A 23446-nucleotide genomic window follows, 5' to 3' on the forward strand; every position below is an offset into this window, starting at 1 on the left:
TCAGAGCCAGCCAAGCAGAACCTCCAGCCTCTGGGGTGGGGGAGAGCCAGGGCGAGGGGCACTTCCCCATACTTGCAATTTTACACGCAGGTCATAAAAGCTATTGCTGTGCTTAGCTGTGGGTTTGCTCCCTGCCACAGTGCATGGCACACTGGGGGCTCTCAGCCACACTGACCACCAAGGGCTATATGGCAAGTTCGAAGCCTAAACTAATTGCCCATACATGTTGTTGTTCATGAGCTCACTTGCAAAACACACTCAGAGTCGCTATGGCAATTCCAGCAGCACTTTGAACCAGATCTTGAGTCACCAATGCCTTGAATCACATCACAGCAGCAGTAGGGTTCTGGTCTCTCTAAAGGCAGGCAGCACCCCAGGAGAGACCCATGGGCACCCACTGCGTGCTGGAGACAAGCACTGCTCTGCTGCAGGGATGCCAGGCAGGACATCCTGCCTGTCCCTGGGGGAGCCAGGAGGGGAGGGTGGCACTGACAAGGAGGGTTAGAAAAACAGGCAAAAAACCCCAAATCTGCCTTTTTAAATGAACTGCAAAATTTATTATAGTGGTTTGCTCCTGACAAGGAAGTTGTTAACCTCCTGCCTGGACAGGAAGGGTGGGGAGTGGGGAAGGGGAGGGATGAGAGGGAGGAAAGGATGTGAGAGACAGAGAGAGAGGGAGAGACACTTAAGGACACTTCATTTTCTGAAAATAAAACATCTTTTACCTCCCGAACCATTTTCTCCAGTTCTTTTTAAGTTCACAAAAAGAAGAAGGTGAAACCGAACCACAGACTTCAGGAGGAAAATGCACAAACATGTTGAAAAGCAGAGACAAACATGCTCTTCTGCATCTAACAAGCTTCCACAAACCGCACAGCTCCTGGCACAGCGTCTGCAGCTCCTCAAGGCACCGGCTCTGCGCAGAGCCACTGCGGATGACGGCCCTCTTGAAACGAGGAGCAGATACCCACTGTGGAAGGCAAACCTGAACCAACCCCAGCCACGCAGGGAGAACCCGGCTGAGGGGACCGTGATGGTCTGCCTGGAGTGGGGTGGGAGGGGAGGAGAGCACGGCTGAGGCCAGGAGCAAGCAGCAGCGAGATCTGGCACGTCCCAGCTCAGGGGACTGCAGCCAGTCATGTCTGTGAGCCCCTGTCCCACGATGGGAGAGGAACCAATAGCTCTTTGCCTGTGGCTTTGGTACAGCTTTTGCTGTCACCTGGGGACACGGGGAGTCTTGGGGCTCAACCCTGCCTAGCACAAAGCACAGGACAATTGTTACGACTCCTTACCCACACACTGGGGCAGGTAAATGCAGGAGGGGCTGCACATGCTGGTGTAGGGCAGCTCTGGTCTGTTTGCAGCCTGGATGTGCTGCTGGACGCTGCACCTCCCTCCTGCCCGGCTGCTCAGACAGCATCTGTGGACAGGAAGGGGACAGGGTCTGTCTTGGGACACCGTCCCAAGGCTACTTCATCCTCATGCTTTGGGAACCAGCTCAGTTCACAGTGCTGCTGTTGCCTGGACACTGTGACCTGCAAAGCGTTCCTGCTCTGTGGTCACTGTGCTGGCACCAAGGGCACAGCAGCAGGGCCATGGGCCCAAAGACTACTGAGGACGGTCCCCTGCTCCCAGTACCGAATCTCTTAGAGCCTCTGCAGCAAAGCTGTGACATCCCAGAGATGTGCTGACCATGGACACATGTGGGCTCTGCTGCTGCCATGGGCTGCAAAGCCACGGCTGCTGCATCCGGCACCAGCAAGCATTGAGAAAACAAATCTCAGCCGAGGACTCAGCACTGCCTGTCCCTGCCTGCCTTTGCTCAGCCAGGACAGTGGCTGGATGCAGAGCAGGCATCAGCACTGTGGGGAGTGAGGACCAGGGACCTCAGCATGTGCACCTTGGGGTTCTGGTATGGCTGCGTGGGGCTATCTCCAGCCCCAGCCTCGGCATTCTGCTTTGCTCCTGCAGAAATCCTCTGCCTCTATGGCAGTGCCTGGGGACACCCCAACCACTGCAAAACCACAACCTGGGGGGAAGTTCACCTCACCTCTCCCCTGCCCTGTGCACGAGGGGCCCTGAGACATGGGGCAGGGTTAAGGGAGGGATGGCAGCAGTGGAGGAACAGCAGGAGAGGAGCATAAAAAGGAGAAAAGCCAGAACAGGCTTTACCCTTCCATTGCACTACAGAGATGGGTTGGGTAGGCAACAGGTCAGGCAACGCGTGTGCAGAGGAGCCAGGCAGCAGCGCTGCCAATGGCACAGTTCGGCAGCTGAGCCCGCGGCCCCAGAGCCATCAACTGTCCTTGCTGTGTATTAAAATAAACCATCTGGGACTTTTCCAATAGCACGGGTTAAACAGCATCACTGAGAAGGCGGGGTGGAGAGGCTGCACCTGCCTGTCAGCCCCGGGCATGAGTCCTGCCCTGGCCATGCCGCTGGCAGCACCGGGGCTCTGCCAGGTCTGTGCTGGCAACTGCACTCAAGTCCTCTTGGCGTGCAGCATCTCGATGAGGAGGTTGTTGCAGGGCACCTCCCCGCCGAGGTGCTTGTGGTACAGGTACTCCTCTGCCTGCATGCTCAGCGCCCGGACCTCAGAGAGCCGCAGCAGCAGCTGGCGGAACTTGTCTGTGGCGTGGGGATAGTGGCACAGGGTGTACTCCAGCAGCGCCGCGTTGGCCTTCTCCTGAGCATCCTTAGCCAGCATGTGGTTCTCCAGGTACTTCACATCTGCAAGGGAGGAGAATGATAGTGAAGAGGTGCCAAATCCATGTCTGCCCCAGCCAGTGTGCTGGGTGTACCAGGAAGGACCTACACTCCTGTGTCAATACCCCTCGTGCACAAAAACACAGTGCAAGAGAGGTCCCATGCCCCGTCTCTGCCTGTCCATAGGCTCGCCATCCATTCCCTTCTTCCTGCATTTCCCCTGACGCTGAAGATGGATGCCCAATGCCCCTGGCAGCAGGAAGGCCGGTGTCCCCCTCCCTGACCGCCCAGGAGGCTGCAAAGCCAAAACATGTTACCAGCTGTACCACGCACAGGGAGCTGTAGCCATCAGCCCCCTTTAGGTCCTGAAGGTCAATGAAGTGGCTGAATTCCCCAATAAACTTGGGCTTTCTGATGTGGCAACCACGCTCACTAGCCTGGAAACCCTAATCCTCTGCCAGGGTCACAGCAGATCCCCCCTGATCTCGCTGCCATCTCTGCTGCTGCAGGGTGGGAAGCGGTGCATCAGGCAGCAGCACCAAGGCACAGGCAGGGTCTGGCAGCCAAGAGGCCACCACAGCCCAATGGCAGCAGATTGTCCCTGGGGACCACTGGTCTGTAACTGCTCTCCAATTGGCAGCCACAGCAGAGGGTGACTGCAGGGACAACCCAGGCTGGTGGGTTGGGGCTCCTCTGAGCTTTTGGGGCAACCTGAGCTGGGGTCTGCTCTCCATGGATGCTGCCTCAGTGCTGCGGTGGCCATGAAGGAAGCCCTGATTTTTAATCTGCACAACATGATAAACCAGCCCGGCACACAAATTTCAGTGGCTGTAGGGAAACAGTGCTGTGCATTGGCCCATCAGCCAGCTACAGCCACACAGAGCAATGACACCTTGTGCCCACCCACAGGAGAGCTCGCTGCAAACGCCACCACCGAGCTCATCTGGGGCAAACAGATGTAATAGATTTACTATACGGAGCTGCCCAGCAGCACTGTGCTTGGTAATGGGGCTGCCAACTCTGCTGCCCATGGCCAGCAGCCACTGATGCAAAACTCAGGTCTATATCGGCAGGCTGGGAACAGGGAAATCTGGACATGGTTCTGGCCAAGGGGATAGGGAGCTTGCAGTTTATTTCTGGTTTTCATCCCCCAAAAGCAGGGAACTGAGCATGGCTGTACCCAGAGGGCTGAGCAGCTTTTGGGAGGGCAACCTGCAGTGTTGGTGATGGAGATGCCTGAGCAGGAGGGAGCAGATGTGACCCCCGTACACATGGGTGGAGGTGTCTGTGGCTTCCCCACATTGACTGAGAACCCCTTTGGGTTGGCCACGGCACCTAACACTGTTCCAGCCCTGTGAAGCCAGGAGCCTCTGGCTGATGCTCAGGCAGAGGCCAGGGAGCAGAGGTGCAGCTGGGGGGCTCTGGGGGTACACAGCCTCTGGCCATGCCCATAGCCGGGCTGCCCTGCGGGCTGGGTGCTGCACGGCACGGGCACAAAGCGCTGCAGGTCAAGCCAAGATGCACTTTATCAGATCACCCTTCCCTTTCAGTCCTGTGGCACATTTGCTCCTATTGTCTCCCTTCTACCCGGGCTGTTGTTATGAAATCTCTTTATCTGCATAAGGTTATTGTGCATGACATTAAAAAAAAAAAAAAAAAAGAAGTTATATTGATAAATGTCGAATCTATCCCCTGAGTTGGCTCAACAATAGCTAGTTCTACTGGATGAACTCACCTGGTTCTCTGAAAGACCCTATTCACTGTTTAATTGAATATTTGAATAATCTTTTCATTCCTGCAAGGAATAAAGAATGTTGTCCAAATAACATTGACTCACTTCATTTAGAGACACTGCAGCAGTTGCAAAGACTGTCCTGTGACAAAGCCTCCCATCACACATACAGATATGCCTGGGATTATTTCTATGCCCTCAAGTGTTCTTCCTATTCACAGCTCCTTTTGTTTGGGAGAAGCTGCTGATAAATTGCAAACGCTTAAGGGAATGTGGGCTATAAAAGCCTCTCTTCCTCCCCTCCCCAAGAGTAGCTGCTTCATGAATGTAAGTCATGAAATCGAATGATAGGTCAATCCATTAAGGCTCTATTAAGCCCTTCTGTAGAACAAAGCTAACCTGTGCCATCCTCATAAATATTGCTATTTTGAGAAGCCCTAATTTTAATTAAATCTCTTTACCTGCTCAGGAGAGAAATCTATTTAGAACTCAAATGGCAGCTCTTGTGAGTGGGGCTTGGCTTTGACTGTGCTGTGGCAGAGTGGTAAATGTGGAAATTCTCTTGTTAAAGGCAATTACATCCTGCACATAATACACAATCCCATCCTCTACAGCTGAGCCTGCGAAGGGCAAATTACTCCAAGTGAGCTCTGCAATATGGAGAGAAAAAGTTGCATTTGGGGCAAAATGATGTATGGGAAAATACAGCTCTTTGATTCCAGCAACCCCCCCCCCCCCCCCCCCCCGAAAGCCACTGCTCCAGGGAAGCGATCGGCACGGCAGCCCGTGTTTGGGAGGATGCTGCTTCTGCTTGCTGTGCTGTGCCATGCTGCGCTGTGTTTGCGAGCAGCAAAGGGACTGGCCCTTGCAGTGCTGAGCCCCACTGGCTCCTTTATTTCCCAGCCTAGGAACTGTTTGTGCCCCACTTTATCACTGTTTGAACAGCAAATTATCGCATCTAATGTCTCTGGATTTCAAAACAGCCCTAGAGGAAGAGAAAGCTGCGGGAGGAGATGCTGCAGGTGCAGGACGGAGGCAGCACAGCTCCATGTCCGCAGCAAAACCGAGTCAAACTAAAGGATCATCCAGACCTGACAGGGCCCCAGCGACGGGGGAGTGGATTCCCATTCCCATTGCTCCCTAACCCAGTAACGCAGTGGCAGTGCTGCTCCTGGAGCAGGCTGGCTCCTCAGCGATGCTGACATACAGAAATGCAAACTCTCCCAGCAGTGTCCATCCAGCACAGAGTGCAGCTTGTGGCCTGCTGCACTTGGCAATGAAACACACAGGCACTGGCAAAAGTCGCCCCCCCCCCCCCAAAGATGGGACCCCACAAATGCAGAAGTGCAAGCACAGACTGAGACACTGGGAGAGGGTGGGGAATGGGTTGAGATGAGGATGGCAACAGGATTACCCCAAGCTGGGTTTATGGACCCAGCTCAGCACTAACATCCAGCTGCTGCAGGGACCCAAGTACAGGTTTCCCTAGGGAAATGCCTGCCCTGTCCAGGTGCATTCAATTAGCAGCAAGTACAGGAAGTGAAGTAGCTGCAGTGGCAGAAGTGTGAGGCAGTGGCAGAAGTGTGAGGCAGGAGCACGGCAGCCAGATGAGCTCCTCGGAGGCCACACCACCATCCTTGTGCGGGGAGGTCAGACCTCTCACCAGGATGGGGCTGAGGGGAACGTGTCAACACCGGTAACGAAGGCAGCCAGCAGCCTGGGGTCCCCGTGCGCTCAGCACCACCCACAGCCACACAGCCTCACCGAGGGCTGAGATTGCTCTGGTGGGATGCTGATGGGCATTCCTGCCTTGGGGTGATGTCTGCAGGGCAAGGAGCTGCATCCCTGACTATGGTGCATGGGGAAGTGCAGTGTGGGAGCGGGGCAGAGCCGCGGTGCATCCCCAGGGATGTTGGGGGAGCAGCAGTTCCTGTGTGTTTTGTCTAGGTGAGGCGGCACCTTGTGAACCTCAGCCCGACCGCAGGCTCCGGGATGAGCCTAATCAGGAGCGCAGGCAGCCCCTGCCCAGCGCGGCGGCACGGGCCCGGTGACGCAAATCCAGGGAGATAGGGCTGCTGCCTCTGTCAACACGCCTGTTTTGCTGCAGCCCTATCAGCCCCTTGTTTCCCTGCCCGCTGCGACGGGCGAGTGACCAAAACAGGCTCTGCTCAGCCAACGGGGCAGCAACATCCCCCATGGATGGAGGCAGAACAGCAGCAGGGATGTTCTAGACCCCGCGGTGAGCTGAGGGAGCTGGCAGGTCCCAGCCCTTGCTCCTGCCTCCTCATTAAAAGCCCCTTCATCACCCATCCCTGCAGCCACTGGCATGGCCAGACCCTGGGCTGTGTGTGCTCCCCCTGGCTTTACTCCCACCCCTCAAAACCCCCTCAGCAGCACGGCCATGGCCTCTGAGTGCAGCCACCCCTCGCCCCGGTGCCCCTGCAGCAGCACTCACCAAGGCTGAAGAGGATGAGGAACTTGAGGCAGACGTACTCCTGCCGGTCCACTTGGAGCGAGTGCAAGTGCAGGATGAGGTCCTGTGTCCGCAGCATCAGCGTGCTCAGGACAGAGCCGGCCTGGGTTGTGATGGTCGACACATCCACCTGTGGGGACAGGGATGGTCAGCCGTGGTCACCAGCCCCCCCCCCCCCAAACACACTGCGGGGGACCCCATGCAGAGTCGGAGTTGGGCACCATCCCATGAGAGGCATGAGGCTGATGGGCACAACAGGAACCCCATTTCTCCAGCGCTGCTTTGGTGCTGGCATCGCAGGCACCCAGAACTCCAAAAGCTGCCCCAGGGAAGGAAGGAGCCCCTTCCCACATCCTGCCTCTGCAAGTGTGGGTGTCACTGTTAATCTGTCCACAAGAAACAGTTTTCTCCAGAACCAGGAGCTGGATGGCAGGATGGGACAGAATGGGATGGAATGGGATGGGATATGATGGGACGGGATATGATGCGATACGATGGGATGGGGTCTGCCCCATGCCAGGTTGGCCAGACTCGGCCAGAAGTAAGACAAAAGTCACCCTGCACCCCTATCCAGCCCCACCACTCATCCCCTGCCATCCCTGCCGCAACAGCCGCTGCGGTCTCTGCGAGCCGCCGCTCACCTCCTGCCCGGTGACCAGCAGCAGGCTGTGCTCCTTGCCGTGCTGCAGCTGCCGGAAGACGTGGTCGAAGACGAGCAGCTCGCTCCAGCAGTTCTGCAGCAGCTTCATCTGGTCACCAACCTGAAACACATCCAGAGCACCACTGACACCATCGCACCAGGCCACGGCAATGGCAGCAGCAGGGGCTGTGTCTGTATAAGCCTGTTCCTAGTGGCCAGGCTGCCCCTACACCACCCCCCTGGCTCCCCAGCTCTGCATTCAAGGGTCAGCTCCCTCTGACCAGCTCACAAACTCACACCATCAGCTGCTATGGGATGTTGCCACGTTAGCACTGGACCTGGGCAGGACTTGCACCCATCTGAGTCTCACCATGAGCACAGCAGAAAGGGGTTTTTCAGCAGACTGGCATCAGTGTGAAAAAACCAACTTATTTTCAAGTGCCCTAGAGCAGCAAGTTCAGTCAGAGAGTTACATGAAGCAGAGTGGACGAGGCCTTTTGTCACCAGGATGAGGAATGCCTTGGCATGGATGCGGCATCGACATGATGTCTTGGAGAGGTGAAATCTCCTTCTAAGGCCCCCAGGTGACCTGACCTACAGAGACTTGTCAAGCCCCAGGTTTGCTTTGTGCATTCATTTGCTTGCCAGCTCATGACAGACAGTGCAGGGGGCATCACATTTGTACATCAAAATCACAGTCTGACTGTGAACAAGCTCCTAGCAAAGAGATGCTGCATCTGATTAATGAAACATTACTTCATCTCGCTGCCGGTATCCCCTGCATCACCTCCAGCCCCCCCTCCATGGTGGGTGGGTGAAGAGGACAGCAAGGCTGATGCCCACAATGTCTATAGTGAGGATCACAACCACCAGCACCCTGCAGCCAGGTTACACCTTTAGGCTCACACCCCAGGCATGCCTCACACTGTGCTCACACAGCACCCAGTAGATGTCCATTGGGAGCTGCACCCTGGACTGGAGGAGAGGAGATGGGCTCTGAAGCAGCTCTGTGTTTTGGTGGCACTTGCTGGCTGTTATCAGCACTTGTATTCCCTTATCAGGCACAACCTCCCTGAACCACACACAAACCTTTAACAGGATGAGTGCTGGCCACATCCCTGGGCTGCTGCACAAAGTCCCTGTGTCTCTGGGAAGCCCCTCTGGATACTTTAAGATGAAGGAGGCCAGCACCCATCCTCACCTCCCTGCCCAGGATGGAAAGTTTGGGACAAGGGGGCACAGAGTGGCCTCAGTGCAGCACCACAGGGGCGCCGCCAGCCATAGAGCATCGCTGTGCCCTACAGCTGCCAGGTCAACCCCTGCGCATATGACTGCCTGTGATCATGTTCACATCTGCATGGGTGCTGGTGTGTACGTGCAGGCAGAGGACCCCAACTCCTTTGCAAAGAGCTGAACCCCACCTCAGCTTGGAACCCCCCCTCTTCTACAAGGCTGGTGCAGGGGTTGTCAGTAACACTTCCCTGCAGAGCAAATTCAGCGCCAGCAGAAGAGCTCTGCAGTGCCATTGTGCTCGCTGCCTTTAATAGAAGGAAGACAGATGCAGTATCACAGGGCTGGATAATACCCTCGTTTTGCTGAAGAGGCTGCAATAAACCAGTGCTGAGAGATTGCAAAAGGAATAGAAGTCAGATGAGAAAGAGCTTTATGGTCTCGGAGCCCAGCACTCACCGTGAGCCACCGGGATTTGTGTCTCAAGTGTGGTGGGTGGTCAGAGGCAGACACAAGCAGCACGGGGAGGGAGATGCGGTACAGAAGGCAGTGACGGCAGGCAGGGCTGCAGCACCCGCTCCTGCCCGACGGCAAGAAACCTGCCTGCAGCGAGGTGCAGTGGGTGCAATGGGGCTGCCAAGGTTGGGCTTGCTGCCACATCACCCAAAGCAATGAAGGAGCCACGGTGCATGGCCCAGCAGCACAGGCCGTGAGGTTTCTGTTCAGTCACTGAACAAAGAACTGGGGAAAAGCTCATTCTGCATCAAAACAAAATGGAGATTTTCTGCATTCGGGATGCCCTCTGCCCCAAAGTGAGTGGATGGCTGCAACCTCAGCCAGCCCTCACAGGGACCTGGGCCCCCAGCATGGCAGCGTGCTGCCAGCACAGCCACACGCTCCTGTCGGGTGCCGAGCTCCTCTGCTCCAGCTGAGTCGCAGTGTTGTTTTGGAAGCTCCTTCCTGTGCCTCATTCCTGAGTGGGACGAGCTCCAGAAGGGACAGACTGAAAGTTTTGCCTTGAAAACGGCTTTAAAAAAAAATCAGCTTTTCCAGAAGGAACATTTCAACCATTTTGAAATCTTTCCTTCCTTTAAAAACTACTGAGCAGCTTCTCCCAAACTCTGCAGGTGGTTTCAGTTCCTGCAGCAGAGCACCCCCCTGCACCCCAACAGCAGCATGCTCTGCCCTGCATGGCTCCTGCATGGCTGTTCTCTCCCCTGTGCCCTTTCCTGGCAACATCGCAGTGCCCTAGAGACATGTGGCCATGGTACTGGGGGGACATGGCTGGGACCCAGCCTTGACTGCACCCCAGCACCAAGCGGGGTGTCCCCATGCTCTGGGTTGGGGCAGCAGGGGGTATCCTGCCCCGGCTCCCCACTGGAGATCACCTCCCCTGCACCCAGCACCAGCCTGGCCCCCCCAGGAGCAAAGGCTGCTAATGGAAGGCCACTCAGAGTCAATCAATCCTCCCAGAGAGGCGGCACGCATGCACTTTCGCCTTTAAAAGTTAAGCAAAGGATCTTCCTCTTTTAATGTCAAGGCTTTGCCATGGAGAGCTTTATCAAAGACCTGGTGCAATCTGTCTTTAAGAGGTGGTTTTAATTATTACTATTTTTTAAAGCAGGCATTTAACCCATTCACAAAACATGGCAGCAAAACCCTCACCAGGCAGGGAGAGCACTGCCCTGCCACCCGGCCACTAGAAGCACCTTGCTGTGACCAACAGAAAAATGCATTTCCCTGTGCCAAAGGCCTGGGACCATGGTCCGGATGGAAGCAGGGTGTGCAGAAGCATGGGTGGCAGGATGTGCAGAGCACTGCCCGGGTGCAGGGCTGCAGGACCCATATGTGGATGTAGTTTTAAACCTGCTGCAACAGGCACAAGGAGAGGAAGCCCCTGGGAGTGTTGGGGCTCCCTAGAATGTGGCCAGGCCACCCCAGATCCTCAGCATCCCAAAGCTGGTCAAGGGCAGATGGTGGCACCGAAGTGGGGGATGCTCTGGACCACCCATGCAGGGAGTGGGACTGCGCCATCCCCACAGGCACACGGCACATGCCAGCATGCTGAGCTGCAGCCCAGGCAATTGTTGGGTGCAAGCAGGATCCACCACCTTGGCTACCAAGAAGTGAAAAATTGGTTTACTACCGACTAGCCACCTGCACTGAAACCCCACACAAGTCCAAGGTGTTAATGGTCAATGAAGGTCTTCATCCCACTGCCCAGATACCAACGTGATGGGCACCTTAAAGCAAAAGAACATCGAGACCATGTTTAGAGAAAGATCTCATCTCCCTGCTGGCAGAGCACACTGCTGTGGCACGGGCTACTGCTTTTTGCTGGGGAACTGGCTGCAACAGTGCATGGGCATTGGGACTCTATGTGCATCCAGGAGCAAGGGCAGGGCTGTGCCAGCCGGATCACTATCAGGCAGGGAAAGCTGTCACATTTCCCCCAGTGCACAGGATGCTAAACATTGCTGCAGCATCCATGACCAGAAGGAGATTTTAAATCTGCCAAAAACGCTCTGGCTGTTGGCCAGGAGATGGGGTCAAGATGACCCACGCATGCTAAAGGCAGAGAAGCAACTGACTACAGATAGGCTTTGTCGTGGCTCTGAGATCTCTAATGAGAATCAAGGGAGAGCAGCCCAGCCCCAGGAACCCCTTGGTCTGCAGGAACAGTGATGTCCTCAGTGTGTGTTGCTCCCCCTCACACACTGGTGCTTGCCCATGGATGGGAGGGGGGTTTGCCCCAGCCCCATGGCCACAAGGGGCTGAGGAGGGCATCAGCATTAACCCACCTCCCCACAGCCACACTATGCCCCTCCACCAGCAGCAGGGACCAGCCCAGCCCAGCCTTCGGGCTGAAACCATGGCAATTTGTTTAACATTCCTGGCTGCTCATCCCAATCTAAAGGTCACTGCACCCCTTGCGCACGACATTTATATATATGTGCGGCACTAACACCTATATAAACCAAATCAAATAAACCAAACCGAAAGCGGGCACAAAGTGAGCGTGCAAGCGTGTGGATGCACATCCCTCCCTGTGCCTCTCTCCATACATACATACATAAAAAAATTACATCTGAAAGGACAAAGTTGCCCGAGACTCACGACCCAACAAAATATATTTCACCCCCGGCCCATATTTTTCTTCCTGAAGAGATGCTGCAAATCTTCCCCCAGCCCTGACACATCTCATCTAGACTCAGTTAAAGTTCGTATTTATGGGCGTCAGCGCTGACCTCTTCCACCTCCGCCCGCGTGGCCTCGCGCCGCGGCTGCCTGGCCGGCCCTCGATAAACAAGCGGGCCCCCAAATCCCCCTCTGCCGCTCGGCATTATTAGTCTTGCCTCCGAAGGCCAGTGCAGTCCGTAATTCTCTGCCTGGTGACACGAGATGAGCGCCGCGACATCAGTCTCCGCGGCGGATTGGCATGGGGACCCTCGTTTGTCAGTGGCAGACTGACAGAATTACTGGCCCTTAAATGAAACGATATATCTGGGAAGTTAAATCTGTTTTCAATCTGACTGCCCCGCGCCTGCGGGCGGACGTGGCGTGTGAGCCGATGTCAAGAGGCCATTAGCACAGCTCCCCCCCGCTCCTTCCCCAGGCGCAGCGGTGGAGCCGAGGGGGTGTCTCTCTAACACCCCCCATCGCGCCCACCCTGCTGGGAGGAGATGGCGAAGCACCCGCTCTGCCACTGCCCCTCGATGGGCTGCGAGTGTGGGAATGGGAATGGGAAACAGAACTGCCAGCTCCAGAGGGGACCGGCTCCTGCTCTCACTGGCAGGGAGCAATGGCTCGTCCCAACCAGCCGTGAACCAGTGCATCCCTGTGTTCCCGAGGGTTTGCTCCCTCCTCTCCAGGCTCCCTGTGAGGCCCATGGGAGAAGCCAGCAGTCCGCAGAACAGTCCCGCAGCAGGAGCATGTGGGTTCTGGGAACGTTCAGGCAGGCAGGGGACACTGTGCATGGGGTCGTCTTCCTGAACCCCCTCATCAACCCCCTGAATCCCCTCCCTGCTTGGCATCAGCCCGGCATGATGCCCCGGAGCAATGTCCCAGCACAATGCTGTTCCAGCCTGGATCCCTGCACTGGCCTCAAACAAGAGCCCTTTCCAGATGAGGATGGAGACCATCGCTTTCACACAGATGTTCCCAGGGGATAGACAGGCATCCCTTGCTCCCAGGAGCCCTGAGCACCCAGCAGGGACTGCCTGAATGGCGGCCATCGATCTCTGGGATCACGATTTTACTCCATGCTAGCAGGCTTTAGGGTAAAGCCATAAACTCTGCACTAGCAGGAGTTCATTTAACGCCCCAGCAGCTGTTTGCTTTTATGTGCTGGGCAGCAACAGCAGTGGGGTTCCAGGAGCTGCAGAGCTACTCCTGCATCCCAACCACTTCACTGCATGTGCCCAAGGGAAATCTACTGCCGTGTGCCAGGAAGGATGCACTGTGACGGGTTGGTGGAGAGCTGCCTGGGCACCATCCCCAGGGGGGACACAGCAGAGGGGCCCGGGCACCACCATAGCACTGTGCTGGCTGGGCTTGGACCTGCCTCGTTATGCTGTGTGCTGTGGAGCCAGCACAGGGGAGGGAGCCAAGGCCAGCGACAGCCACGCTTTCTCCCACTCCCTCTGGACAGTGCCTGCGGTCCCTGGCCCTGCGAGATGCTGGGAATCTGCCCCATGCTCACTGCATGATAAAGGCAAAAGGGACAAGAGCCCAGGATGGCAGTGATGGATGGGGACGTGTAATCCTTGGGTACCACACCCCGTGTCCCGGCCATATTGGGGACATGCCCCACTCCCGGTAGGATGCCAGTGGTCCTGCCCAGGGGAGGCCTCTGGCAGTGCCATTCACCTCCCAGAGCCCCATGGCAAGAGGAGCGCCCACTGATGTAGATTCACACGGAAACAGCCTATTTTGGTGGCACAATCAAGCTGACAATGGAGTTACAAGGCTACGCAGCAATGCAACCGGGAGCTGCATTTACACTGTTTACAATATCTCCTGCAAAACAACAACCACCCTGTTCCCAAAATCCAGGCTGGACACTGATATGATTGAAATGAGCCCGGCCCACCCCCACAATGCCATTTCCTGACACTGTTCTGGCAGCCGGCGGCTATTTTGAGGTATGAGGCTCTGCCACGCTCAGACCCATGGCACTGCAGGAGGAAGGTGATTTTGGCCAGAGCCAGGCAGCACAGCCTCATGCTGGAAGCACAGGAAGGAACCCAGCTCTCCCAGGATGTGGCTCTCTGGGTTTTGGCCCCATGGCAACATCTTCTCTCCCATTTTTGCCTCAGTTTAGGATCGTAGCCCAGGACATGAATGGAAAACGATTTGCTAGAGGGGATGGCCTGGCAGGATGGGGTCAGCTCCACATCCCCAGTGGGCACACTCACAGGCTGCCGGCAGCAGAAGCAGCTCCAGAGGAGGTTTGGTGGTGCCCCCTGCCCCACCAGCCCTGCCCCGGCTGCCGGGCGCTAATAGGCACCCACCTGACAGCATCGATTTTCCTCCTAAAGGCGGAGGAGGGAATTGTCTCAACTACAATTCCTCAACGTTACATTTTTCAATTATATCTTGAGCTTGACACCGCAGTCACTCTGCGGCGATTGCTTCCACACCTGCCCCCGCCGTGATGGATCTCAAATCATTAGCCCCGTGGTGACAGCAGGAATTGCTCCGGCATTGCAGCCGGGCTCCGGTGCCTCCAGCCCTGCCGTGCAGGGAACCAGGAACAGGATGGGGACACACCAGGAGGTCTGCAGCCCACCACAGCATCCCATCCTCACAGCATTTCATCCCCAAACCTACCCACCTCCCATGTCCCACCCAGTGCAGCATCCCTACCCCTGCCCGGGCTCCTACCTCCAGCTCCTTGAAGAAGATGCAGCTCCGTGCCCACTCCACGATGGAGAAGAGGGTCTGATCGGCCATCTTGCACATGAGGCCGAAGGTGCTGAGCTTCTCGTGCCGGCCTTTGCCTTGCTCTTGCTGCAGGCAGGACAGTATCCGTGCCTTGACCTGGGCCTCATCAGGCTCCAGCTGCAGCAGCTTCATGATGATGTCGGGAATGTCAGGAGGGGAGCTGCTGGGGTAGGTCTCTGGGTACATGTAGGTGGGCATGGACTCGTGCATGTTTGTGTAGTGGTCCGGGTACTCGGACTTGATGGCGCGGTTGGGGAAGGAGGGATAGTGGTAGTTGGCGAGTGGAGGGTGGCTGGGCATAGTCATTCCCAGGGAAGGTGTCCCATAGGGGCTGCGCTCGTAGTCAATGGGTGTCAGGGCGGCTGGGTTGGGCGGCAAGGTCTTGGACATGGCGTGGATGCTGTGGATGGTGGAGGTCAGGCTGTAGTCGTTCTGCACCGGGGACATGATCTGAGGCACAGTCTCCAGCTTGAAGCCATTGGCACGGATCAGAGCTTTCTTCTGCTGCTTTAAGGCACGGTCCCGCTTGTACATGGGTCCAAACTTGTTCCTCCCTCCACGCATCCGATCTGCACGCACAGCTGGGGGAGAGAGAGGGCACAGGCTGCAGTGAACCTGCTCAGAAGGGGACCAGTGCTTCCGTGCGGCATGGAGGAAATGATGGGGGGGATTTGGTGACTAAAAAGGGCTGGAGGGGGACCAGGGAGACATTCCCAGGAAACCAACCGCAGGCTGTGCTGCTCCCAGCCCAGCCGTGCACACCACGGATGTGACATGGCAGCTTCAGGCCCTGGCTCTTGTTGGTGTCACCCTCAGAGCCTCTGGGAATTGATGGAAAGGAAAAGACATTTGGCTTTACCTACAAAATGGGCTGGGGGGTAAAGCAGTTTGCATCCCTTGTGGGTTAAGGGGGCAGCCTGAGGAGGCTCAACACCCACTTTCATCTTCATGGCCCCTAATTCTGGACCATCCCTGAGATTTCCTTGTTTCTGCAGAGCCTGGGACCCCACAGCCCCCTCAGGGCCCTGCATCCAGGATACAGCCAAAGAGCTCTGCCGTGATGCTGGCGGACTCACTGACAGCTCCATTGCATCTCCCGGTTGGAGCAGAGCAGATGTTCCCTCTGAACCCCAAAGAAGCCCAAGAATGTGTCAGCGTGGGAGGGAGCAGGTGCTTCTCTGCAGCCCGAGCTCGTCCCTCCGCACCACTCCCGAGGCAGCCCACCCTTGGAAGAGCCTCAGCTCGCTGGGAGCTGGATGGGCGTGCAGAGGGATGGAGGAGAGAGTGCCAGGGCTTAGCATCAAAGGGAAAAACCCCTGTGCTACTTCACATCCCCGCTGACAGCAGGCAGGGTTTGCTTTTGCGGCTCGTCTGTTACCTCTGCCTCTCCTTCCCCTACATATCCTGCGGCCGCTGGAAGCACAGCCAGCCCCCCGCCCCGGAGAGCCAGGTCACATCCCAAACTCTTCCCCGGCAGGCTGGAAAGGCGGGAGCATGGTCGGGAGCAGCAGCATTTCCAGGGCGAGCAGGAATGTGCTCCCAGGGGAGCCGCCCCGAGCTTCCTCCCTCATTCTTTATTCATGAAAACAGCATCTCTCTGCGAGAGGGCAGCCAGAGCCATCCTCTGAGCCGAGGGGTGCTGTGAGCCCCTGGGTCCTGAAAGCCTGCCCTGGGGTGACAGAGAGCCGCCCCGGGGCAGTTCCTAACTTGAGGGGTGCAGGGAGGTGGCTGCAGTCAGCATGTGTGTGCACCCCAGCCAGGATGCCCCGGGGCAGAGCCCGTCACACAGCCTGAGCTGGCACAGGTCTGGCATTCCCAGACACACACACAGCAATGCCAGAGCAGACCCAAATCTCCACTGAACATAATGAGTTACCACCACCACTCGAGGCAAGGCCCAGCAGTGCCAGGGATCCCATCGCAACCCAGATCCCTGTGACCCTGGGAAGGGTGCTCAGGCAGGGACCCCACTGGTGATGCCTGTGAGGGCGCTTGTAGTTCAGTGTCTCAAATCCCCCACAGGCGACCACCAGCACACCTCCTTCCTTCTCCCAGCAAGAGCACAAAGGGAGAAGAGGCCTCGTAATTCCCTTCTGCTCCACTTTTCCAGCCGTTGTGCCTCACTTGGGATCGGGAACCACTTGCTATTTGCCGTGTCCCAGCTGGCTGTGGGAAGCAGTCGATGTGCCTAACTCTGGGGCAAGGGGTCCTGAGAGAAGCCACCCAGGAAGCGCCTGCACCCCCCGCATAGCCCTAATAAAACCATCCATAGGCAGCCCCGGGGCCACACACCCGGGGTGCAGGCAGCCAGCACAGGCACGGCAGCAGGAGTGGGCCCCCAGCCACGCTGCATCACCCCTTCCTGCTCCATCTGCCTGCCCAGCCCTCATCCCCATGCAGAGCCCCGGCTGAGCTGAGCTGCTGGTCGAGCTCTGCCTCTCCTCTCCCATCCCCTCTGCCTCCATCCATCTCCCCCTGCCTGGGGAAGGGGCTTTGGGAGTGCCCAGGGCTGCAGTCAGGCTTGGGTCAGGGTGTGCTGCTTTCCCCAGCCAGGCTTCCCTGCAGCGTCCCTTCAGGCACTTTGAAGGGTCCTGTGTCATCACTCTGTCCCAAAAATTAATCCTCTCAGGCTTGCTTTTGTCCTGTGGAGCTGGGCGCTCACCTTCAAAACATCACCTCGGATTCCCTGCCCCAAAACACTAGGAACTAAGGAAAGGTGGGCTTTGGTTTTTACCTCAAAAGGACCAGTCCCACAGGAATATCACCCTCTGATGTGTGATCCGCCCGACTAAGAAGCAAACAGCAAGAAAATACAAAAAAGGCTGTTTGGGAGAAGCAGCTTCCTATAATACCCCGGCCACTGCCCTCCAGGACACGGGATCAAAGGAGCTCCATGGTGAGCAAGACAAAAACTGCTGAAAAGGGGCAAACTGTCACTGCCCCTGCCCGCTCCAGGGCCCTGAGCCCCTGCCCAGTGCCCAAGCTCTCCTGCAGCACTGGTCAGAGCTGCCAGAGCATGCATGGATTGATCTAGGGCACCAGTAACTCCAGCCCTGGGTGGAGGGAAACTGGGATCTGTGGAAACGGGGCTGGAAGCCGGCCCACGCCGGGAGTTTTCAGGGGCTGATTTTGCAGCTCGATGTTGTTGTGTCTTACTCCTGCGCCACTGCTCGCAGGCTCTGCTCCCGCTCCTGGAAGCGAGCGGCTGCCGTGCGAGAACACACACTACTTTGTGATTAACCCGCACCCTGCCCTGAGCTCCCGGGAGGGCAAAGCCCTGTGCACAGAGCCCGACCAAGAGAGGGGCCTCGCCCCGGCCGGTGCATCCGACCGCTTCCATCCGCTACAAAATGAAAACGATTTCAGGGGCTAAGAGGCGGGGGTGCAGCTGACTCTGGGACTGGGGGCTCCTTTCTGTGTCTCTTGCAATCGATTGCCAGCGATCTGTCCCCCCAAGAGTCTTTTGTAGCCCATGCTAAGCGTTGCAGAAAGCACAACACACGACTCGGGGATATTTGGGCCTGACTCTGATGTCTCAATCGGGATCGACTTTCTGACATGAGCGAGGTGGTGACCGTGGGGGCTGTGACTGCGCTCCCCGAGAGCCAAGGGGAGAAATCTGTTACACTAAATGTCACCTAGAAGAGAAATGTGATTCGTGGAGGGTCCGCAGTAGTTTTATTGCGAGCCCCATTATTTTTAACGTTTTCTTTAAGTCTCGGCTTCTGAAATTAACACTAATTCCTACGCTTAAGGAACACAATAATTCCTACGCTATTTCCCAACCGTTCTGCCAGCAAAGAAAATCCTGGAAAGTTGCAGCCGCAGCAGCCAAAACCCCCCGGGAAAAAAAAACAAAACAAAACAAGGAAAAGCAGGAGGCGACGCGAAAAAACGAATTTTTCCTTAACTTGGGAGGGGAAAACGGAATTGAAGCGGCCGCAGGAATCACCGGCCCGGGGACGCGGCGGGGCGGGCGGCGGCGGCCGGGAGCAGCGCGACCGCCACCGGGGAACCGCGCAGCGCCCGCCGGCCCCGCACCCCCCGTTCCCGGTGTGCCCCGGTGAGCCCCGGTGTGCCCCTACCTTCCAGGCGCATCCCCACGGTGAGGCACTTCTGGAAGCGGCAGTAGGGGCAGCGCTTGCGCTGGGTCTTGTCGATCTTGCAGCTCTGGTTCTCGGTGCAGGTGTAGTGCTTGTTGTTCTGCACCGTCCTCTTGAAGAAACCCTGCGGCGGCGGGCGGAGGCGATGCGGCGGGCACCGGTACCGGCACCCCGGCATCGACACCCCTGCAATCCGTCCCCGACCCCCGCTTCCGACGGAGGCTCCCGCCGCTCTCCGCCGCGGTCGGGGCTCCCGTCGCGGCCGCGCTCCCATCCCGCTGCCAAGCGCGAATCCGCCGCTAACGAAAACCGGCGCGGAGCGGCCCGCGGCCGGCCCCGCTGCCCCGGCCCCTGCAGAGCCCCCTCCCCGCTCCCTGCACGGCCTCAGCCCGCTGTCCCCCGAGCAGCGGTCCCCGCAGGGAGCCGGTCCCCGCACGCCCCGGCTCCCGCACGCCCCAGTCCCCGCACGCCCCAGCTGGTTCCTACCTTGCAGCTCTCGCAGGTGAGCAGCCCGTAGTGGTAGCCGGAGACCTTGTCCCCGCAGACCGGACAGAGCTCGTCCAGGTCCTCATCATAGGAATATTCCATCCCCTCCAGCGGCCCTGCTGCGGGACAAGCCAGCGGGTCAGCGAGACGGGACGGGGACGGGGAGCGCGGCCCCCAGCCCCTGCGCTGGGTGCGGAGCGGGAGCGCAGCGCGGCGGAGACCGAGCGGCAGGTGCCGAAGCCGGAGCCCTTTATAGCGCCTGGAAGAGCATCTCCATGTTGGTGCGGGCGAGCGGCCACCCCCCGGGGGCTGGGGAACCTCCTCTGGGGAGTGCGGGCGGCTCACGGCGCCGGGGACGGGCTGGGGGCGGAGGGACCTGCCAGCCCGGGCACACGGGGACTTGGGGCCGCTCTGCCCCGCTGCCGACAGCAGGGTCCGCACCACGGGCCCCGCACCACGGGCCGGCAGCTCCCGTTAGCAGCCGGGGGCAGGGAGGGAGCCGGGGCTCGCTGGCTCAGGGAGGGAGCAGCCCCCGCTGCTCCGCCAGGCCCCAGCAGCACCGGGACCGGTTGGCTGACACCGGGCACCTCTCTGCCCGGAGGGGTATGAGACCTTCCTTGGTCCGCCGGGGGAGCTGCCCCACGCCATCCGTGGGGAGTAACGAGCACCCCGCCTTCCCAGGCATCTGGTCCGGGAGCAGCAGGACCAGTGCGGGAGCCGGGAGTCCAGGGCTGGAGCACAATTAAACGTGGCTGAGCAAGAGGAGCACCCCACAGCCGGCCCCGCTCAATGCACAGCCCCCAGACCCCCGGGAACTGCCAGAGCCACCCCTGCTACCCCGCACCAAGAGGCCCTTCTGGCTCCCAGAGCCTGGGGAAGCTGCATGAGGAGCACTGGGGCATGCAGCAGCTTTGGACACGTCCGCTGGGACCACTGATGGTTCAGACCTAGCGCTGGCCACCCTGCGAGGAGCAGCCACTGCCAACAGTGTCCTCCTCTGCCTGCCAGACAGCGGTTGTTCACCGCCAGGGTTTAATTCATTGCTGCACATTCAGGGATTCTTAATGAAACGTTCCATGACGGCAGCAGCCCGGCACAGGAGCACCCATGCTCCCGGCACATCCTATTTGTTGGGATGATCCCAGGCCAGCACTTGGCCACAGGGAACTTGAGGCTCTGGGTTGGGCACTGGAGCGGAACCCATCCCATCAGGGCCAACCCGCTCGGTAAGGAGACCCTTTGTGGCTGGTGCAGAGTCACAGCCTTGTCCCAGCATGGCAGGACCCAGATGCCCGCACAGCCATGGGGAGGGAGCTCCTCTTCGAGGTGTTTTGGTGCTCGAGGAGCTACAGGGAGGGCAGTGATGAAGGAGACCTTAGGCTGTGGGTGCTGGAAGCTACCGCATGGCTGGGGCTGTGCTGCCAGCGGAACCCCATGCCAGGGCTGCTGGCCCCACATGGCTCATCCCACATATCTCGATCCCACACATTTCGTCCTGTCCAGGTCATCCCGCACGGCTTGTCCTGCGCGATCCATCACACAGAGCTCATCCCGCACGGCTCATCCCACACCGGGTGCGGCGGGTAGGAAGCGGCGCTGGCAGGGCGAGCGGCAAACAGGAAACGGGCTCGGCGGAGCATCGCTCCAGAGCCACCAGTGATGGAGCCCGGGCTAAGAATAGCAGCGGAGCAGCCCCCGGTGCGGGGCAGGAGCGCTCCCACAGCCGGCAGAGCCCCTCAGCCACAGCCCCCATGAGCTCCCGTGGGAGCCGCCGGGCAGCCATGGAGCCGGAGCTGCCATCCGGGAAGAGGAACCCAGAGGGGCCGCAGGTTGGGAGAAGAGCCGAGCAAACGCCCTGAGGAACAAAAGCAACTCGGAGCCAAGGGCTGCCGCGCCGGCTGGTGCGGGATGGGGAAGGGACATGTGCTCATCCAGCTCTGGACACCGAGGGGTCCCAACCGCTTCCCACACATCCTCCAGGGTCTTGGGGCTCCCTGTGCTCCTACAAGTAATGCAGTGGGGTGACCGGGGACCCACAGTCACCAGGGGCTGAGCCTCCAGAGCCCCTCTGCAGCCAGGTCTGTCATTTCTGTGCAGCAGCATGGCCGAGGGGCCAAGGCTATGGCAAGGCCTCGCTCTGCTGCCCGCAGTGTGCAGACCCTCTGTCCCCACACCCTCTAATGGTGATGGGGCAGGAAGCAGAGGCCCACGCACGGCTCCTGCTTCCTCACCAAGCCCTGCTGCGTCCCTAGGTCTGGCCTTGGCCACCACCATGCCGGGGAATGGCGGCAGCGGCTGGCAGACGGGCAGGACGGAGGGACCAAGGTTCTCCCCACAGACACGTACTCACCACGCTCTGCCTGTGCACGCTGCAGTGTGGGGCTGGCACCGCAGGAGAACCCCCGCACCGCCCGTCAGGAGCTGTGACCCGAGGAGGCGCTGGGCACCGCTCCCCCGTCCGCAGCGGGATGGGCGATTTATGGGACCTGCGTCCGCCGGGAAGGTGTCGGGGCTCTGGCTGCGCACACGCCGCCCCGGCCAGGACGTCGGCCAATCTCCTCCCCATAGGGGCCAGGCTCAGCCGGGATGGACCCACTTCGGTGCCTTATTGGCTTCTGTGGCCACGTGACCATGCTGAAAACCATCATAATTAAGCTACAAAATGCTGCCCATAAACTAGCATTAGAAAGTGACAGCGGAGATAAGTGGGACCCCTGCGGCAGATAACGCGCCACAGGAGAGAGACCCTGTGGGAAGGCAGGGGGCACCGGTGGGTGGGAGTGCACCAGCACCCACAGCCCTGCTGATTTACAGCCCAGGGTGGGAGGGACGGGGCCACGGGCACAGGGCAGGAGGAGTGTGAGCCCATTGCACCCATCCAGTGCCGTCTCCTCTTCAGTGCAGGGGAGGGTGGGAAGAGGCTCCTCCAAGCGTGAGGCCCCATGTCTCAGGTCCCTGCGAGCTCACAGCGCCCATGGTCAGCAGCTCTGCATGTGCGAGAGCAGCACTCAAGGAGCAGCCAACCCCTGGCAGTGGATCTGTGTTTGCTCTCTGTTTCCCCATGGGTGCTGTGCTGGCCATAGGGCTTGGTTTTCCGATCGCCCTGTGAGAACACAAGGGCAGCAAGGCTGGGCGCTGCGGTGAGGGGCTGCACGTTGAGGCCTCCCATTCCATCCGAGTAGGGATTTGCTCCCACCGCCGGCCCCGCACTCCGGCCATCCATCACCATGGCGTCTCCTTGTGTGTTTGCATACAGGGTCCTGCTCCTTGCCTTGTCCTGCAGCGATGACAGCCCTGGGGATGGGCTGGCAACCATGACCCTGAGCCCTGTGACAGCACAGTGACGGCTGTACCACAGCTCTGCCTTAAGTGGGCAGCTGCTGGCGCCAGGGTGGCAGGGCAGTGCCTGCAATCCCAGGCTCAGGGGCTGGGGAAAAGCTCATTCCTTTTGGCATCAGTGCAACCCTGACACAGCACGACGGTGACGGGCCCTGCAGTGCACTCACGCTGAGTGGGGGGAGCAGGGAGACACCCCCCCCATAGCTGTGGCTGCAGGCAGAGGAGCGGGAGCAGGGAGCTGCAGAGCCCTGCTTGTTTTTTCCTCGCTCTGCAGCTGAAGAGAGAAATAAAAGTAATGAAAACAGAGCTCTGGAAGAAGCGCCAGGCCTGGAGCAGCTTCCGCCCCGATCCCCAGCAATTATCAGCCCCATGCCAGATGTTCCGACGCGATGCCAATGGCAGAGAAAATAAATCTGTGGCAGGTTCAAGGTCCCTGCACGCAGCGGCTCGCGGCTCAGCACCGTGCGAGGAGAGGACGGAGCTGCGGGGCGCTTCCTCCCGCCGGGCATTGTTCCCCCGGGAAGCCCCGGCCTCACGCCGGACACTTGCTATTTTTGCAGCAAGGTGTTCGCGGGGGTCAGCACGGCCCCCCCCGGCCTTGGGCACCTTCCTCTGCGCGGGCTCTTGCCAAGGCCGTGGCGCAGCTCCTGCGGTGGGCGCGTGGCCCCGGGTCAGGGCCGGCGCAGAGGCCGCGGTGCAGCCCCTCAGGTCTGCGCTGGTGGCACTGGGAAGGTGGATTCAGGAAGGCTGCTCCGGGGCCGGACAGAGCTGGCTCCCGGCAGAGCGGGTGC

General features: G+C 58.9%; 1 protein-coding gene across 4 annotated transcripts; it reads right to left on the reverse strand.

The window, feature by feature from the left end:
- Positions 1-530: 530 nt before the first annotated feature.
- Positions 531-21960, reverse strand: NR5A1 (nuclear receptor subfamily 5 group A member 1). Of its 4 annotated transcripts, none has more exons than XM_061476518.1 (7): positions 21663-21960; positions 19317-19432; positions 18813-18954; positions 14668-15308; positions 7553-7672; positions 6894-7041; positions 531-2730 (listed from the first exon to the last, which is right to left on the reverse strand). In XM_061476518.1, exons 1-7 carry the CDS (start codon positions 21880-21882, stop codon positions 2483-2485), a joined length of 1635 nt encoding a protein of 544 aa, XP_061332502.1. In that variant the 5' UTR covers positions 21883-21960; the 3' UTR covers positions 531-2482. The 4 variants fall into 4 exon arrangements, with proteins under 4 accessions (XP_061332502.1, XP_061332501.1, XP_061332503.1 ...); XM_061476517.1 differs by having other exon boundaries at positions 19317-19435; XM_061476519.1 differs by having other exon boundaries at positions 19317-19435; positions 21667-21805.
- Positions 21961-23446: the final 1486 nt, after the last annotated feature.

This window comes from Pezoporus flaviventris, unplaced genomic scaffold, assembly GCF_033815535.1.
Source record: "Pezoporus flaviventris isolate CSIRO_AGI_PZ_B2104156 unplaced genomic scaffold, CSIRO_AGI_Pfla_v1 ptg000097l, whole genome shotgun sequence".
NCBI lineage: Eukaryota > Metazoa > Chordata > Aves > Psittaciformes > Psittacidae > Pezoporus > Pezoporus flaviventris.